Source organism: Glandiceps talaboti, chromosome 6, assembly GCF_964340395.1.
Source record: "Glandiceps talaboti chromosome 6, keGlaTala1.1, whole genome shotgun sequence".
NCBI lineage: Eukaryota > Metazoa > Hemichordata > Enteropneusta > Spengelidae > Glandiceps > Glandiceps talaboti.
The window spans coordinates 20387647-20408565 of NC_135554.1; the positions used below are offsets into that span (position 1 = coordinate 20387647).

A 20919-nucleotide genomic window follows, 5' to 3' on the forward strand; every position below is an offset into this window, starting at 1 on the left:
TAATGAAATAAATGATGTAATATTTGATTGGGGAAAAAATCGAGAATTAAGCTCAGGGCTGTAGATGTTTGCATGGAGAATTGTAGAAGTGATAGCACTTCTGCAATATGATGGACAAAATGCAAATGTTGCATATAAGACAAGAAGTTTGAATTAGACATTCTGGAACATGGAACCCTAAAGTGTATCATGTATCACTGTCAGTGCCTATTTTGATGGATTGTACTCTAGTTGCATGAGCCTGTTGCCATTTCAAAAATGCACCACATGCCTCCACACACATCATTGTGTATTTTCTAAAAGCAGGGCTATACACACACAGTAATACTCTGTGAATTTGGAAAGTCAGCTAGAGTTGTCTTTATTCTAATATTTAATATTTTGAGTCTTTCCCTTCAATACAAAACTAAATATTGAAGGCGGGTCTATTGAAGCGTGAACCTAAACTTGTGAACTTGAACAAGCAAAGTAAGTGATTGAACTGTTTCTGTGTTATAACCTTTGTGATAATCATGATTTGATCTATTACCAAGCTTTCTTCAAAGTACTGCATGCTTGAGTAATCAAGCAAATTAGAAGATATAGTACTATGTACTGTAGGTCTTAGAGTATTTAGTTTTATGTTTCTGACTCTCTGAAAAATTATTGCCTATGTACCCGAGATTACTTGCATCGGTGCATGTGCAAACTAGTGGTAGTTGCACTAAAGTGCAATACTGAAAAACATTACTGCATACCAGCAAACGATATGCAAATGAAGGTACAACCGTTCAGTGTACACAAAAGCACATGATTGCATTGTCATTTTTACAGAAATCTGCTGTTTCCAACTTTCAGATAAACATTAGGTATAATATTGATAATAACGGAACCCCATGGTGCATGAGTTCCAATATGGGTAGTCAGGAGTATTTGCACTTATGCCACACTTGCACTCACACATCATAGGGTCATAGGATTGTACACTCTGCACTTATGAGCAAAAACTAGAAAAAATGCAATAGCTATTGATTTCTTGATTTAACCATTTATTTATGTATTGCATCCTTTGTAGATGGATGATGATGTCATTACAGATGGTGAAATTAAAGAAATATGTATCAAAAATATATATAGATAAACTATGAATAACAAATGCTGACATAAAAACAAAGAAACATACAAGCTTAGGAAAAAACAATCCTTGAAATATGAGCAATTAAAAAGAAAAGTTCATGAAACAATCTCATATTCCAGTTTGTGAATCTACCCAATATTCATTTAAAAAGAAACATTGTCATAAGGTGACATGGTTAATGATAAAAGTTTAATACCAGGGAAATTTTAGTTTAGTTTTGCCCTCCCTAAAAGTAAAATATCAAAACTTTACTGGAGACAGTTCAGCCTTCCTAATGAACTGAAATACTTAGCTAGTGGTCATACTCCAGCAAGTACAGTAGCATTAGTAAGTGATAAATAAAAGCTAAAGTTATGGAAAAGAATATTTGAGTTATGGCTATTAGGGCAACAATATGAAACTCCTTATGTTTGGCTCAGTAATTGTAATACTTTGCGTTCAGTGTCTGGTTAGTCTTGGTAGTATACAACATTCATGCTCCACCATCAACTGCCACTCGTGACTGATAAGAAAGAATAATACCATGTATTTTTACAGTCTTGTAAAAGCTGAAAAGGTTTTCAAAGTCCAAGTAATATATATGCTGTACTTGTAAGTCATCAACATTGGAAGTGGATTTCCTGTTATTTTATGTGTTGTGGCTAAATTCCAGTGGTTAAAATTTAAAGACATATCACATTTCAGAAATATAGACCATTATGCTTCTGCTTATATAACACACCAGAATCATACACTGTCTAGTGATTTGTTAACAGTCATTTAGGGGTACACTAGATTATCAATAGTGTCGTATATTTGCATACCATACAACTCTGGTCTCGGGTCAGATACTTTTGAACCTAATACCCAGATATGACCGTTCCTTGACCTCAAACAACATACTGAGATTATACATGTACATGTGTAGGGGAATTTGGTATTAAACAAAGGGCAAAATTTGCATATTTCTATACATTGTGATTTGGTAGGGAACCCCAGCAGTATATACCTGGGGAACACATATAAATGTCACCTTCTTACAATCCTTGGCAAAACACTGCTCTTAATGACATTGATGTTTCAGCGGCATTTTTTTTTTAGATGTGTGTAGAGTTTTTTTTTATGCTACAGAGACAAAGCATGGTATAACACGGTTGACAAGAGTTCAAGATGCATAATTATTAAAACAGAATCCTCCTGTACAATTTTACATATGACTCAAGCATCACTGGCAGTGTTATTAAAACAATCAATCACTCCAGTGTATAATGTATCATAGAACATTGATTTCCTGGATTCGTTTCACCTCAGCTAGTTATCCTTTACACTAGGGTTTTGAGTACTTTATTAACAGTGAAAGGTGTAAAATATATAACTAGATATATAACTAGTATTCTGTTCTTAAATACTGTATCATAATTTGTAAATATGTGAGGAACTTAGATTTTACCAACAACCAACAACCCTACACAGTTTTGAACCATCATGATTGACACAAGCTTTTATACCATGCACAAGCCAAATTATTGTTTTCGAACAGAAAATATGGATTATATACCCAGGTTATTCTACATCATGAGAACCAGTGTCTACGTCACTGGTTTTTCACTACGCAAAATAACGAAAAATGTGTTAAATCATTCAAATCACCATTAGTTTTCTCAATTTTTCATAAATTATGATTGAGAAGGTTTAATTATATTATTCTCCAATATTTTTCGTCATTCAGACGGAAAATACTCGTGACCAAAGGATTTTGTCACTATGAGTCGTAAGAATTTTTAAAGGGCTATTATTTCTGCCTAGATAGTTCTCACATGTCTATGGGTATTCCAGCCTGTGACATTGGCTAATCTTTTATGATCAAGTCTACACTGACTACAGACTTGCAAATCAAAATTGGACAAAGAGTTGATTGGCAATTATGTGAACTCATCAACAGTCACTAAACCTCAAGAACTTCATCCTCAAATTTCAGATCATTAGTAAAAAAAAAAAAGGGTCATTAGATGTGTTTCTGCTATATTCATAATGGTGAAGTCCTAACTGCAGAAAAACATATTAAAGTGATATTTCCCTCTAAAATACAGTTTTCATAAGTGCATGCTGATCATATCATATCATATTCCTATCACACTTTAAAAAAGTCAGTTAGCATACGTTAAATATTACTCTGAAAAGGCCAGTCATTGGTCCACTTATGTGACAGTAACCACTGGCTAGCAGAAACAACGCCGTGATCTTTCAGGCTAAGTAAATACATGAAAATGTAGAATTTAGGTATAGACACATACTAGTAATCAGTTGTTAGATTCCATCTTGTTAATACCAAATCCTTTATGTCATCATGACCTATGGATTATTAAATGAACAATTAATTTTATGCTTGAAAAATTTAAGTATAGACAGTTAATCATTTCATAGATTTTATCTTTTTCATAGTACTATACATTCACATTGCAATTCAATATATGTATCTGGTTTCAAACTTTTTGATAAAGTGTCATGGCTATCAATTGTTAGATTTCATCTTGTTCAGTTTCCTTATGCCACAATGACCTGTGATTAATTAAGTAAACTATCAATTTCATGATGTTAATTTGTACGTATAGACAATTAATCAGTTCACAGATTTCATCTTGGGTAATTTCATGGGGAATCTCATAGGTAATTATTTAGTGAACAATTGATTTTGTGATGGAGAATACATGGATTTTCCATAGGGAAGGAAGCCATGTCATAAATGAGCTTGGCTGTGTTCTTCCAGTGTTGTTCTCACCTACTTTATTATCAAATTAGTGGACTGTTTTAGTGGAGGAGTACAATGCATTTCATTTGACATGTAACAAGGTAGATCAGTGTTTTATATGATGTGGTTTCAACAATTTGTCTTCCTGTGCAGCTGTAATGTATAAAGACACTCTCCAAGGGTTAGGGTAGCACACAATGTAAGATTCTCTTCAAGGAGCAAACAGTGTTCTCCCTAAACAAAGTAACAAGGCAAGGGTGTCAGCCCTCACTGCATGAAAGGGTAGCATTTCCGGGTCCATATACATGACAGTCACACAACAGAATTGCGACAATTCCAGATTTGCTGCAATTCCATTGTCTGACCGTCGTGTATACGGAACTGGAAATGCCACCCTTTCATATAGTGCCTCTTGTATACTGATCTGATTGCCTTCTTCATATAATACAAATTCCAATTCAGTCCAAATTCCTTTATCTTCTGTAAAAAAATGTCATCAAAATAGCCACCGGCCTCAAGCTATCCCTTCCTGGTCCTCAGCAAGCATTGTATGGAATGTGTTCCATGTCTCTTAGCTCTCTTGTGAAAACAATTCTAGGAATAACAAGGGTAGTGAAATAAAGCTAAAATCTGTTTCCATAGTTTATACTATGACTTGTTTTAGCAAAAGGATTACCTTCTTTATAAAAAAAAAAAAAAACCAGCTTGGATTTCAATTATGCAGAATGCCATTGGTGCTATTTGTTTTTGTACAGCACCAGAGAGCATTTTTGTAATGGATAGTAGGCACTCAATAATTTATATAAATATTTTTTATCACCATCATCATATACTGTAGCCCACACTTTCATGAGATGAGAGGCATTTATTTTAGATACACTACATGATGAGCTAGATGCACATTTAGTTTGATTAGTCATACATGTATACTACCTAAAATAGACTCAGTCCAACATTAAATTACACATGTAAACCATGAAGTTCAAGCCCCTGTCATCATCTGATTGATTTGGTGATTTGTATTAACGCAAATAAAACAATATTTTAGAAAGATTCAACAGTTTTGATGTCAATGTTCACCTACAACTGACTACTTTGTCATGAGACATACATATTAAATGCAAATCAGGAAAACTTGCATATTTTAAAATGACTGAATCTGTACATATTTCTTAGCGGACAAAATCTGAGATCTGTCATAATGAGATTGTTTATATCAGTTAATGGAAATGGAAGTATTAGTTTCTCTTAAAATTGAGTCCCTGCTATCCTCACCTCTGTCCAGCAGTGATATTAAAAAATGAAGTATCAGTTATGCTAAATTGAGTTCCTGTCATTCAGGGAATCCTCATCTCTGTCAAGCAATAGTATACATTCATGAAGGAGAATTGTTAGCACCTCAAATTTTAGTTTCCCCCCCCCCCTGCCATCCTCAGATACTTAGGCGTGACAGACCTATGTATTCATTCATAGGGGAAAACCATTAGCATCCTCAATTTGAGGGGCCCCACCCCTCCCCTCTTGCCACCCTCAAAGTACTCCAGCAGTGAGAAATGATTGATATGCATTCATGGGAAGAGAATCTGTAATTAGCACCTAGAAATTAAATTCCCCTGCCACCCTCAGACTACTCCAGCAGTGACACAGACTTGTCATAATTTGTCTTCCAGGTGGTACTTTCAAAGACAAAACTGGTAACGTTGGTGCTTTTCCTGCCCCTTCTAAACTATTGTTTTCAACTGGCAGCCCGCCGGACAGCCAGCCAACCTCCCCTACATCAACCACATCCAAAACGGGATCTTTTAGTGGCCAGACTTTGTCTTTTGCAACTACGACTACTGGAAGTCCAAGTTTGACAACAACAACATCAACAACAACAGGAGATGTGTCCAGTGTGAAAAACACTACAACAACCACCACCACCACCACCAATACCAATACATTTCAACCTCCTACCACTGCTTCTGTTGTCACAACCACTGGTTCTTTCCCACCTCAGAACAATAGCACCAAGAATGTGTTTGCTGCCTCAACTATATCCTCTGGAGCCTCCCTTCCAGAACTCAGTAAAAATGTATTCAGTACACACGGACATAGTGATAGCGTGCCTACCATTGCAAGTAATGTGTTTGCTAAACATGGGACTGCCGACACTTCCACAAGTCATTCAGGAACTTTGTCTATTGCTGCAGTGGGAGCCACTTCAAGTAGTGGTGGTAATGTGTCAAGTGGAGCACCCGAGGCAATTTCGTATAGGACGCACAAAACGCACCCTGGTTCGGGATACTCTTCTGTTGAGAACAGTGACACAGAACAAGGTAGTCACTGATTCTGTTTTATTTTAACACAAACTTCACTTTGGAAGATTAATTTGAGACAGAAATCAAATGTTAACGTGTGATAAGGTGTGATTACCACTTCCCGCATGTATTTAGATTCTAATAAGGGGTTTTAAAAAATTGGCTTGAGTTGGTAGACTGGGTATAAAGTAATGGCTTGGTGTGGTGCATGACTTAACAATTGATCTAACATTGTAGGCAACTTTTATACAATATAAATGTAGTAGAAATATGCATTGACAAAATAATCTTTAGTGAAATTGCTTTTAAAAAAGTTGTGTTTTATTCTGGAAAATGCTAAAACCACTGGAAATATACATAACAAAAGAATGTAGATATGGGGACAATATTTTGAAAGCATGTGTCTGTGTTTTTTATTATTGTTGACAATTTTGCCATGAACATAGGAAAGACTATTTTGCCATGATAAAAGTGATCAATTTTTAGCAAAAATGTTTGGTATAAAATCACAAATATTGAATGTGTCTAGAACGTAATTAGAATGAAGGAAAAGTTACCAAACATTAAGATACTTGAAAAAGAGAATGTCATTAATTTATAAGAAAAGTACCTGGTACTGAAATGATGTAAACAATCTAAGCTGTTCACAGGGTTCTCCCCCAATTGCAAAGTGCTGGTTGGTCATTATTATTCATGAACATTTAAATATATATTAAAGGATGCCAATTTCATTTGTGATCACTTGTACTTGTGTAAATTAAGTAAACAGCTGGACTAATAGGAAGTATTGTTGAGGTTTCATTCTGGATTTTACCTATGGGTGCTGGTCAGAATGGGGAGCACCCTTCAATTTGAAAAGTCTCATTGAAATAGTCTGTACTTTATCTTTTATTTACGTCAAATACGTCAAAAGTTCAAATTGAAAAATTAGCAGGACATTCTTCTAAGTCGAGATGAAATGAAAGATTGACCTGTCAATGTTGATAAGACTACAGGATAGTATGGTAGAATGCATGCCAAATACTAGTAATATAGTTGTGGTGGACACTCACTTTTGCCATGAACATTAGGACTATTTTGGACACTACAGCCTTGTGATTTTAATATACAGAGAGATGAATTAGGTTAGCTATAAACCATTATTTATACTGTTTACACATGGACATCAAGCCAGTGTACAAATATAGTTAACAACTAAACTGTTTTCAGTAAACATGTTTCATCAGTTGAAAATTAACCCCCCCCCCCCCCAAAAAAAAAAAAAAAAAAAAAAATAGAAAGCTTGAAAAGGAGCTATTAGTATTTCTAGCATATTCAATAGAAATTGTGTCAAGGTACCCTCACCAGTTTTAGTGCATCAAAAACACAAAATGCATGATTTGCCTTCGGGCATAGATGTCTTAAAAGCTGAAAAGTCTTGCAGTACTTGGATTACTACAAACAAATTGATGAATAGGGCTATGTCATATGTACAGAATTAGCTACATGTACAGACACCGTACAGCTGCTAGAAACACATTCACTTTAGCTCAGCCTTAGGGGAGGAGTATTGAAATTTACATTATTACATAGTATGCGTATGTTGTATTGCAAATAGTGAAGGCCAAAACTTCCCTCAGTGTTATAATGCAAACATACTCACTGTAAACATAAAAAATGTTCACAAGGACAAAATTTCACTTAGAATGAAAAAAAAGAGGGAATATATAGTAGCTAATATGTCATCTGTACCTTAACAAAGAGTGCCAGACTGAATACTTTACTCATAGTAGTGTTTGGAACTAGTATAACACCTTAAAACTGCCAAATCTTTGCACAGCAAAAGAATAGTAATCATGTAGGTTTACAGTTTGCAATTTAGATTTAAATTCTACTGTACATTAAAAATGTTATTCATAATCGTATGCTGTAAACTTAGATATTTTCACAACTAGACAATTTTGCTATTTTAGTCTTCAAAAAATTTCTAAGCCTAGTGCGTTGTGTTTATATGCAAGAAAGCATTTTAGCCACTACTTATTTTCATGTTTCTGTTTTCCAGCAATAATAAGTGAAAATAAGTATTTCCATGTTGACGGTATTTTCTATAAGACCAAAATGATAATGTGTAGTAGTCAGCCCCCAATAACATGTCCTTCAAAACAAGGTGAAGGTACAAAGGTACAAAAATGTAGATTGTAGGGAGGGTGATGTCGTATACAATGTACACCTACCCATATCCTAGATTAATGTGGGGGAATGTGCCTCTGAAATAAACTGCGTAAACTTTTGCTGTGACTTTGTTCAAGAAAACTCAAACATATTCTCAGTTAAAATCAAGAAAAAAAATCAAGGGTTACCGTACAAATTTTTAAAATAGAGGTCAAAATGTTATCAAAATTATGCAAATTTTAGAATCCAATATGGCCACCGATAAAAGATTGATGGTTTCCTTGAAAACAAAACAATGGACCCCCAAATTTCTTTTGATAGTTTTATTATTTCAAAGAGACCATAAGCAAGCTTCCATATGGCAAAATTTGAGTAGAAGTTTTATTTCAGTGAAAATTATCCCTTAGGTACAATTCTACCTTAGCAAATTACCGGTACATGTAAAGACGAATACTTGTTCCAGGCTGATAATATTTATTCTGTCTTCAATTGAATAACTTCCAGTCATAAAGGTTTATATAAAACATTCCAACATTTATCAATGAAAATGCTATTCAAAAATAATGTAATAATGATTTATTTAGCAAACCAGCTGATGCAATAAAAAATTGCACAAAACACAAAAAGACTCATTACAATTCAAAGATTAAAAAAAATCCATCAATATGAGACAATATAGTATTGTAAATATAGTTGTATATTGCGGACCTAATCTTACTTCTAAAGCTCGTACTAGGAGTATCAAATTTTATGCCAAAACAATGTGGCATGTTTGCATAAGATTTCAAAAATTTCAGAGATAGAATGAGGAACTCAGATACAAGTACTATAAAGAGACTCAGAGTAAACTGAATAGGGCAATATGTGCAACATTTCAATGTTTGACTTGAAAGAAAAAATAGGTTTGAGATCTATTACCAACGAATTGTGGGTACATTTTAACCGTAGAACCATTGGTAGTAGAAAAAACTGCAATTATGTCAAATCACACTTGTGTTACTAATATCACCAGGGTATTAATATGCATTTTATGATCTTTCACACCTGGCTTCTTTCTGCCCACAAATAATTAGCATGTTATAGTCTTTATTACCTGGTGTATTCCATGATTACAACCCCCCAACCACTCACTTTCTCTAAATACCTTGTATCTTTCTATTGGTTTTTGTCATCTTTAGCACCTGACATCCTTCTGTTTAACACTGTCTTTCAGTTTTAACTTTCATCTTTTGCTACAACACCTGGTTTTTCTTCAGTGTTTACCAATTTGCTATCTGTTTTAACATTCACCATCTGCTATAACACCTGGCTTTTCTTCTATGTTTACCACCTGGATATCTTTGTTAACATTCACCATCTGCTACAACACCTGGCTTTTCTTCTGTGTTTACCACCTGACTATCGATGTTAATATTCTCACTGTCTGCTATAACACCTGGCTTTTCTTCTGTGTTTACCACCTGGCTATCATAATAACACCTGGCTTTTCTGTATTTAACAGTCAGTTTTAATATTCACCATCTGCTATAACACCTGGCCTTTCTTCTGTGTTTACACCTGGCTATATGTGTTAATATTCTCACTATCTGCTATAACACCTGGCTTTCCTTCTGTGTTTACCACCTGGCTATCTGCTATAACACCTGGCTATCATAATAACACCTGGCTTTTCTGTATTTAACAGTCAACTTTAATGTTCACCATCTGCTACTACACCTGGCTTTTCTTTTGTCTTTACCACCTGGTTGTCTATGTTAACATTCATCATTTGCTAATACAGCTGACTTTTCTTCTATCATAACTACACACGTTTTGTTTAATTACAGATGATCCTAGACCTATACTTAGGACTCCAATGTTAGTTGTATCAAGTGTTAACAATCCAGTATTATCCACAGTTAGTAGTAGCAGTAGTAGTTTGGCTGGTAAGTACCGTAGTTAGTGGTGTCTTTGTAAGTGTTGTTAGGTGATATATTCGCTGATAAATATTGATGAATATCTGTAGCCGCCTTGAGTGCAAGTATTTACTAGCAGCAGTAGTGGTTTTGCTGGTAAGTACAGTATGTAGTAGTTGTTAGTGCTAGTTTGCTGCTAAATAGTAACTTGTAGTGGTTGGCGTTATTCTGGTCAGTGCAGTTAGAAGTGTCAATAGTAGTTTTAGTATTAATTATGAGGATGAAAGTCACAAAGTGATGGGGATAAAAAATTGTTGTAAAGCTACAAGTAGATGTTATTCCCAATATTTTTCTTCGTTCAGCCAAGGAAAATACGAGTGACTAAGAGGCCTTTGTCACTACTCGTCTAGCGACGTGTGGTGACCAACCTTAGGTCACGAATATTTTCCAGCTGAATGAAGAAAAATATTGGAGAATAACATAATTATACCAGCCCCAGTAATATTAAAGAAAAATCGGGGAAAAGTAATGACAAGTTTGACTCATGTTTTGAACACAGCAGAACCAGTGATGTAGACACATGTTGTCTTGACATAGAGTGACCAGAGTACCATATTCTTGGCTTATGCACATGTATAATAGTGTTACTGCTAACATTATAACACTGTAATTGTGCAAGGTAATTCAGCCATCTGACTGTATTTATGTATTTTACAGATGACTCCAAGGACTTTGCCAGTAGTGGAAGTAGGAACCTTCTCAAGCCATCAGCACTCACATCACAAACTATTGCACTGCAATGTAAGTTAACAATTCTCTCTACCTGTCAGATTGTTTGACCACATAATAGAGTCAAAATACTGCCTGTTTCATATTAGTGTTCACTGGCTGTGTTTGATATAACCACACAGAAACCAATAAGAAACTGTAAATTCAACACTTTAAGATAGCAAGATTGCAATTACTTGTTACAGATTGTCTAAATGAAATTAACCATTTAAACATACCGCAACAGGCCATTGCAGACTGCAAACAGGGAATTTGAGAATACAGCGCCCTCACTCATATTGGCATATTATCACCTCATAGTACTGTTTCTTAAGAGCTTTGTCCCGTGGTATTCTGTAGAAGTGTAAATCAGAGATGTTTTTCACATTGTTCAGACATAGAGGAAAAAACCAGCAGTGCTTTATAATTAACCGAGTACCGTAACCCAAGATACACACAGACAGGAAGTAGAGCGCCACCATGGCAGATTTTGGAAAGGCCTACTAGACATAGTCACTCTGCACCAATGTTTTGATGTTTGCATTTGATGTTTGCATGTTGGCACATTTGGTTCATTTCATTTAGACAAAATGCAGCAAGAACCTGTATTCATTTAATCTTGCTATCTTAAAGGGTAGTATGTGCTATTTCATATTTTCTGCATGGTTGTATCGAAAAGAGCAAGGGAACACTAACATGAAAAGGGTAGTAGAACAAGATTGTTAACAATATTCTGACACACACCTGTAGTAATAGTAATACATGTAAAGTATGTTTTAAGGACATCACTGTGACAACCATGAAATTGCATGATACAATTTTTAAAGTGCTGAATACTTTCCAACATTTTATTGTGTCAAAAATAATATGTATGACTTTCTAAACCTATCAATAAACTATTTATAGCTACTGAATAATATTTTTTAAATAATACTTGCATGACTTTGTAAAGCTATCAATAACAATTTATGATTTTAAGAAATGAAATAGATAGCACTGAATGGTATAGAACATTTCAGTGGTTATTGAAACACTCAAACAGTTTATGCTTTAGTCAAATAATACATTGCACTCAACGGTGTTTGTTGGTTCAGTGAAGAATACAAAAGAATACAAAGTATGCTATTTTGATTTGAAAGTAATCTTCAATCTTTGACCAAGAAAACTACTCAGTAGTAATACTGTAACAGATAGTAATAACTTGTGCATCATTTTTCAGCTTCTAAATTCACGCCTGTCAAACAGCCGGTAATTGTTAGTGCATTATCAATGAAAAAGTCAGAAAGTAAAGGTAAGGAAACACTGATTCACTGCTCGATATAATTGCATTGTGTCCTTGTGTATAAAGTGTATATATGTCGGTGTGTGTGTGTGTGTGTGTGTATGTTTGCTCGCATATTTGTCAAAATGAGTTTTGAGTAAGGGGTGTATGTGTATGTGTTTTCTCGCACATTTCTGTCTGCATGAATGTTTGGGTAGGTGGGTTGCATGGGCGTGTGTGTGTGTGTGTGTGTGTGTGTGTGTATTTATGTATGTATGTATGTATTTATTTATTTATTTATTTATGTACATGTATGAATGTTTCTTGCATGTTTCTGTCTGCCTGCATGTGGGTCTGGATGGGTGGGTTAGGTATATAGGCATGTTTCTATCTGTCTCTGTATTGTATATTTGGGTTGGTTGATATGTATACATGTGCAAAGGATATGAAGAATTTATTAAAACTAATAAATTATTGCAAAATAATATAATTACTACCAAAAAAATCATTGTTTTCACAACAGAAAATGAAAAAGAGAAAGATACAGATAAAGAAGTTGAGAATGGTACAGATAGTACACAAGAAACTTCCAAATCAGAATGTGAAAGCAGCAAAGCTGCAGAGACAACCAATACCACCAACTCTGCTAGCACTGGGCCTACATTTAATACTGGAACCAAAGGAAACTTTTTTGTTCGCTTGGAAAAACCCACAGTATCAAACACATGGAGCAAACTACAGTCAGTCTCCTCTAAACCTGGTGGCAAGGACAATGCACCGCCAGTATTCGGTGCTGGAAAAGATACAGATTCCCCTGTTAACTACTGGGCGCAATATTCAAAGAGTACAAGGTAAGAACACATTAGAGGTATAAAAAGATTGAAAAAACAAGAGTAGCAGCTTTTTATTTCGTATGCAAACTTTGAAACATCCCACAGTGTGGAAAATATAGTGTTTATGGTTCCAAGAATCAACATATGATAGTAAAATATAGTTACTTTACAAAGATGATGCTTCAATCTGTCTTCTCCAGAAATTGACCATTCATCTTTAATTTACCATTCTAGAGTAACTATATTTTACTGACCTAGTCCACAATGTATTGAGATGGTAGGTGTAGAAATGAAGGAACTGTACTTCGGCTAGGGGTGCTAAGTATGTGAAATCTACCCGAGTTCTTCAGTCATTTAGCTATGATGGTTCCCACACAAAATTATGGTGTAATATATGAGAAACCATGCCAAATTTACCAGATTCCTCTTACTATGTTACCATGGTTGCCATCTTAGCAAAAAACAGTGAATGAATTTGGCAACAAGCTGCATTTATCTTCTTGTAAACATATGATGTATTTATGTATTAATGTCTTGTCTTTTTTCAGTGTTGATGAAGATGAAGAAGAAAAGAAAAATGTCAGTCCTGAAAAAGCCAGTAGTAGTTTTGTGTTTGGACGCCATGTTACAGACAGAATTGTGGTAAGTTTGCAATCGTTTGTTCAGAAATCATGCATATATTAAAGTGTGGTGTGGTGTGGTGAGGTGTGGTACGGTGTGGTGTGGTACGGTGTGATGTGGTGTGGTGTGGTGTGGTGTGGTGAAGTGTGGTGTAGTGCAGTGTGATGTGGTGTAGTGGTATCACCAAGTGTAGTGTTGTGTAGTATAATGTAATGTAGTATAGTGTAATGTTGTGTAATATAGTGTAGTGTAATGTTATGTAATATAGTGTAATGACACTAATGTTGTGTAATGTAGTGTAGTGTAATGTAATGTAGTGTTGTATATGTGTGCAAATGTAGTGTAGTGTAGTGTAATGTTGTGTAATGTAATGTAGTGTAATGTTGTGTAATGTAGTGTAATGTAGTGTAATGTAATGTAGTGTTGTATATGTGTGCAAATGTAGTATAGTGTAATGTTGTGTAATGTAATGGAGTGTAATGTTGTGTAATGTAGTATAGTGTAAAAACTAATGTTGTGTAATGTACATGTAGAATAGTATAGTCTGGTATAGTTTGGTGTTTTGTTGAGAAAATACAAGATCTACTACATAGACACATAGCCATGATTTGTGAGTAACTCTTACACATTTTTTATGACATCTCAGACTCCTTCTAAGAGGGCACTTGAAAAAGATGAAGATGGAGAAGAAGGAGGGCAAGAAAAAGAAGAAACTGATGAGGGTGCCACATCAACAGAGAGGCTTAGTAAAAGAGTCAAGGTACTATTTAGTTTTGTTTTGATATTATGTTTTTAATCATATATGTAGTCTGTAGGATATAAAGTTGTAGTGCCATGCTATCAAGGGGTTGGCCAATGTGTGAGGGCGCCATAACACAACAAAGCTTATAGACTACATTTTGTGAACCAATGAAGTTACACGATGGACTGTACAAAAGTGACTGAGACGTTGTATTTCTTGACTTTGATTGTCTTTGTATTTGTATCTAAATCTACTATTTGTTTGAAATTCATCTCATAATTTAGTATACTTTAGAAACTATTCTCAGTTAAAATCAAGAAAAACATCTGAAATAACCATGCAAATGTTTTTAATGATATGTTAAGCCATTATAATAATCCAATATGGCCGTAAAATCCAATATGGCCGTAGAATCCAATCTGGCCATAGAATCCAATATGGCTGCCAAATACTGTGTTAAATCTATGGGAAAGTAAAACACTGTTGATTTCCATGAAAACAAGATGGGGAAACCCCAATATTTTGATTTTCAAACAAATTGGTCACCAAGCTTCATTCTGCCTTATAAACCGTGATTACATTTAAAGTTTATACTTGACTTGTTTTAAATTTGTTTATATATATTCATTATATTGATAATATTGTTTTTCTCTCTTGTATGTAATTCCCAGGGAGAAGATGATGTTTTACCAAAAGAAGGTAAACCATGATTTCTATGTGTTTTACAACAAATAATGAAATGAGAGTGTCATCATTAACAAGCTTGGTAAAATCTGAACAAGGAGATAAGATTTGTTTTATTTACAATATTTCACATCTATGGTGCTTGCACTTCCCCTCGTAGATCTGAACAACCAGCATTTTGATTAAAAGGGAAATGCCTCGGCAGGAAATCAAAACGTTTTCATAAACTTAGAATTGAAACTTTTTCAACATTCAGTGTACAGTGTAGGTCCCTGCCATGGACACATTATCTGGTAGAGCCAGCAGATGTGCATATGACATAATTATGCAACAGTAGTGCATGTACATAAATATTCATGACTCTAGGTTACCCTCAAATATAAAAATCTTGAATATTTATGATTTACAAAGGTTAGAACAGTTCAAAGCTTTTAGCACTGAACTTTCAGTATGTCTTGGTCGACGATCCATAGTTTACAGCTGACCACTAGGTGGCAGTATAATCTGTCTTGGTTTACAATTTTCATCAGAATGACAAATTTCATATTTACAACTGACTAAGACAAATGGAAAGTTCAATGCCAAAAACTTTGAACTGTTTGTACGTTTTAACCTTTGTAGATCATCTGTTTTGATCTACCAAGCTGACGAACATTTTTGGTCGTGAATATTTATATTCCCCTTGTTCCAAGCTAACACACTGACAGCAATCATCAGATTCATACAGCATTGTAATATCTTGCTCTTTTCAGATTCAGACCAAGAATCTATTTCAAAATTAAAAGAAAGTGCAAGTGCCTATGAAGAAGCCAAAGAAAGCTCTCGACTTAAGTTGGATGAAGTTGCCACGGTAACAGGAGAGGAAAGTGAAGAAAATGTTTTACAGGTCAGTTCTGAATGCTGGATAAAGGTCGACCAATTGATGAGACTGTTTCATGTACATGAAGTCATACTAAATATATCGATACATTTGATTTGCTAGTTATATTTCAGATGTTGAGAGTTGACCAATTAGCAAAACTGTATCATGTCACAAGGTACTATAGCAAGTCATATTGGCCAAAATTTTTTTATGCTGTTAATGTCCATATCTTTTTCATTTTTTTGGCTTCTCAGTTTATTTGTACAATTTGGGCAATGGATCAATTGGATTTCCTCACAGGGGTAAATGTTACAAAAAACTGCTGGTAGTGAAATAACCATAGTAGTGTTCATGTTTGGTTTTACTACCCTGGTATTCGGATATAAAATATACAAGAATGTTGCTATGTTCAGAGAAACTACTAGATTTCACAAACCCATCACAACTCCAGTGTGTTAGCTTTCGTTTACCTTGTACTTAACACCAGTTTCATCTTGTGTTCCACATACAGGCACAGTGTAAATTATTTCTGTTTGAACCGTCAAACCAGTCTTGGTTGGAAAAAGGTCGTGGTATGCTACGTATTAATGACAAATCACAAGCATCAGATGTAATGTCTTTTAAATCCAGACTTGGTAAGTAAAAATATTAATAAAGACTTAATATTAACAGTAAAAACCAGGGGACATGGGTTCAATTCTATGTCACTTTTCTTTCCTCATTTATACCCAAATATAAAATATGGTATCATGGTGAGTTTCTTTCATTAATAGCAAACCAAAAAATTATTTTTAAAAAGCCTTTGTATCATTATACGATCCTCATTGCTTTAATGACCGAGTCCTAAGTTGGCCACCCGTTAGGCAGGGATACCTTTTGAATCTATTTTAAATCCTTAGGTTGAAAGGTTAAGCTTGAGAAAAGGGGAATACCACAAGTACTCATGCAGATATCCCGAGTACGTCTACTTGCATGCACAAGCTCATTCATTGGGTTCTGTCATAGTATTCTGAATAACTCAGTGTCATCAAAATTCACTTGGTACATAGTTTGGTGTTTGTAACAATGATATCAGCCCAGCTGATTGTAGAGTGTTGAATAAGCTATACCATGCAATCAATTGATTTACCAATTGCAGGCGCCTCTCATGTCGACAACTTTTTGTCATAACTGTAAAGGTTAACCTCAAACGTATGTTATATTTTGTAGTAATGCGAACTCAAGGCAGTCTACGTGTCATTTTAAATACCAAAATCTGGCCAGCAATGGTGGTTGAGAAGGCAAGTTCAAAGACTGTACGGATTACAGCACTCGGCTCAGAAGGTGCCAAAGTTTATCTTGTAATGGTGAGTCAGTTCTCATTTAACCCAGCACATGTCATCTTAAAATGGTTGATGCTGACATATGAACTGTTCACACAACTGTAATACAGAAAAAAACAAAAGATTGTGTAGTTTGGCCACTAGGAGTGCTCTTCAGGAGCAACTTTTGACTGGACTCAAGTACTGTAGCCTCCTTTGAAAGAATCATTATTCCTGATATTTCAAAGTTGGTCACATTCTCAGCAAGTCAGCTACTAATTTTGTTTCCGATGATATAATTTGAGAATTCACAGAATTGTTTTAGTTACATGTTGTGGACTTCTTCATGTACAGTACTCACTTTTTCATAAAACGGGGCGCCCTCTTGTGGCACTTCTTTCAAAAATGACTGCAAGGTAGGTAATAGGAAGATGGTATATTAGGCCACATGACCCTGACCTCAGGTTTGAAGTTCTGCAAGTAGAAATACCTATTAAACATACACTAACTTTTTTGATCAATTTGATTGGCAGGCCAACCCAAAAGATGCAGAGCAAATCTTTTCAGCCATTGACTATAGGGTACAGGCATTAAAACGATATGCAGAAATGCAGGAAGATAGATCACAATGTACCAGCACTCAGGAATCAGATGACAACACAGAGGAGAAAAGTGAGGTCAAAGAGGAGCAAACAAACACAGGTCAGTCACATGATTACATATATTCAAATTTATGCAAATTTTACATTATTGTATCATTTGACATGGATGAGGAACTGGCATTCTTTATTTATAGTAACTATTGTGATGTCAAGCTAAATGTGTGAAATCCACATTAGATGCAAGATTTGAATAATGAGAGTTTGCATGACATTCACAAGCCATTAGCGGTCCAAGTGCAACAAACCCGCAGGCTTGCCTGGCGAAAACGGGTGTCATAAAAGTTGTTTGCATCTCTAAAGCTGTTTGTAGCGTTACTTATAATAGCCTAATAAATTGATAACAACTGATATAAGACGGAGATAAGGTTTGCCTCAATTGCAGTCCATGCAGACGGCCGAATAGAGGTTTTACAGCTGTTTACTTGTGTTATGTAAGAGCCCATCATCACATGTGTAAATATTGGTACTCTTTGATAACAAGTCAACCTGCTTGGCTAATGGCTTGTCCCAGTAATGGTTCAATCAGGACTACTTGTAGAGTAAGTTTGAATATGGACATAGCTGCAGTAATTGAGTATGAGAATGGCATGAATTTTCAACTTTGAACTTGTGTTTTACTTCCAGAAGATGACAGTAAAAGTAGTAATGAAGAACAGCCCACATCAACCACTTCAGACCAGGCATAGCATCAAACAAGACTACAACCTAATTTAAAATCTAGGCCCAGAATGAAGACCAGCCTACTACATCCATCACTTTAGGGCTCAGCTGATATAGAGTGCAAACCACACTTCACTCTCGACTAACTATACCCAATAAAGCCAAGCACATCCATCACCCCAGACCAGATATAAGGCAACCCACATCAACCACAACAGATCAAATTTAGAGCTGCCCACATCAACCGCTCCATACCAGATATAGGGCAGCCCACATCAACCACAGCAGATATAGGGCAGCCCACATCAACCACAGCAGATCAGATGTAAGGCAGCCCTCTTCCACTGCAACAGATCCAAAGCAGCCCACATCAACCTCGCAAGATAGAATAGAGCAGCCCACATCAACCACTCCATAGTAGGCATAACATGGAATTCTACTACCAGACTCAGACACTGTAGTCTGTTAATACTTGATACGCAGGTGTTTATAGAATCGTCACAGAATATTTCGTTTTATTTCTTTTGTACACTTCAAAGCTTTTTAATGTATGTAACCATATGTGATTATACTACAAGGAAACACAGCACTCCACTAAGTCAGTTATACCATGTACAAGGAGGAAAAGTACTTTAACATGATTGTTGAGAGTATTTTGTCATTAGCGTTTACCAGCTTCTGGTTTTGTGCAGAGTAGGTGTTTTCCCTCTGCTTGGACACACCCCAGTGATACTGCTCTGTGTGTGTTTTCATAGTGCATGTTGTACTACCAGGGATGTATAAACAAACCATCTCCAGTAGGATGCCAAAGCAGCTTTCTGATGTACACTGCCCCGTTGAAATTCTGGTGACAACAAACTCACAAACTTGGCATCAGCAAGGAACGTTATGAATATCACATGCAAACCAGATTATCTGGAATGCCAGTGTTTCCTTCTAAACCAGGATGTACTTTATGACGTAGTGTAGTCCGTAGGCAAGTCGTAGTCAGTATTCCAAGCTATGCATAATGCTTGCAGCACTGTAACCATAGAGATATGCAAATTATGTTAAGGATGGTAGCTCTACAAAACATTGTTTCATTGTCATGTTAATATCGCGTATGCCTTAAATCATGAATTGTATAAATATGCAGGTGTTGTTAAAAAAATTTCTTTTACCGGATAAGGAAAAATTTTCCCAAGGCACGTAAGTGTGATTTTTCTGCGCAGGGCAAGAAATGAAGATGTAAGACTGAAAAGGCACTGGCCAATATCAATGTGATGGTGTTGTTCATTTCTCAATTAGACAGGTCTTCAAGCCTGAAATCGATTGTTCACTGCTCTGCCCAAGAGGGTGCTATTCACTCATGAAGGAAAAATGCTCTTCAGTGTTCATTTAGAGAGGGCGCTGTCCATGCAAACACATTTATTGAAAAATAAGCTTGCCCATAGATTGCAGTCATACTTGTGTATCCCGAAACAACATGTGAATTGACTTTAACAACCTGTGAATAAATTGCAAATCTTTTTAAGTGCAGCTGCAAAAATCAAAATTTGTATCATAAATTTTGTATGTGGATATAAATAAACTGTCAGAATTGTCAATTTGTCAAAACAGACGTATTTTAGTTGGCAGTTATTTAGCAGTCTCTCAACCCAGTACAATCATGCCATGAAATGTAGTCTAGGATGGGGTTAGGATTATTCAAATACATCATTCTTGTGTTTATTATCTGAAATTAGATACTAATGTGTGTAACAATGCTTAGCGACCTAGTGCATGCCAGTGTATACTAGATTGGAAATATCTTCACCAAAGATTTATATATACCATCAAGTCTACAGTTTTTGTACATAAAATCTTGAAATCTATTATATGCATGCCAATACAAGAACTATGCCAAATTTTCACATGTCTGCACGTTTTTATTTTTATTTTGAATCTGAGTAAACACTGTCTATTCTAAAGTAGGGAGGGGAATGTTGAATATGAAATGTCTGCCCTACCATCTCAGAAGTAGCCAGCATTAGTTATAGAATAGGAATGTATCCGTTACAACTCAAGTATTGCCGGGTGCAGAGAGGCTAGCGAGGAGTTTCAGACAGGCTAGGCAGGGGGTTGCAGACAGACTACGGGGAGGACTTGCAGACAGGCTAGCGAGGAGTTTCAGACAGGCTCGGCAGGGGGTTGCAGACAGACTAGGGGGAGGACTTGCAGACAGGCTAGTAAGGAGTTGCACACAGGCTAGGGTGAGGACTTGCAGACAGGGTGGGGGGGGGGAAACAGATGGTGAGACTAAAGAAGAGCTTTAAATGAAAACTTGCAACCAACTGATTACTCTGCATAATTCAA

The 20919-nt window shown here is 35.6% G+C and overlaps 1 protein-coding gene across 1 annotated transcript in view; it reads left to right on the plus strand.

The window, feature by feature from the left end:
- Positions 1 to 20092, plus strand: part of LOC144436941 (uncharacterized) — a 28321-nt gene extending 8229 nt beyond the window's left edge. Inside the window, exons 6-18 of the mRNA XM_078125808.1 lie at positions 5516 to 6163; positions 10123 to 10221; positions 10909 to 10992; positions 12179 to 12250; positions 12744 to 13071; positions 13602 to 13695; positions 14321 to 14434; positions 15088 to 15115; positions 15853 to 15986; positions 16474 to 16597; positions 17172 to 17308; positions 17797 to 17965; positions 18550 to 20092. Of these exons, the coding sequence (XP_077981934.1) occupies positions 5516 to 6163; positions 10123 to 10221; positions 10909 to 10992; positions 12179 to 12250; positions 12744 to 13071; positions 13602 to 13695; positions 14321 to 14434; positions 15088 to 15115; positions 15853 to 15986; positions 16474 to 16597; positions 17172 to 17308; positions 17797 to 17965; positions 18550 to 18611 (2093 nt within the window). The 3' untranslated portion in view covers positions 18612 to 20092. The remainder of the gene's footprint in view (positions 1 to 5515; positions 6164 to 10122; positions 10222 to 10908; positions 10993 to 12178; positions 12251 to 12743; positions 13072 to 13601; positions 13696 to 14320; positions 14435 to 15087; positions 15116 to 15852; positions 15987 to 16473; positions 16598 to 17171; positions 17309 to 17796; positions 17966 to 18549) is intronic.
- Positions 20093 to 20919: the final 827 nt, after the last annotated feature.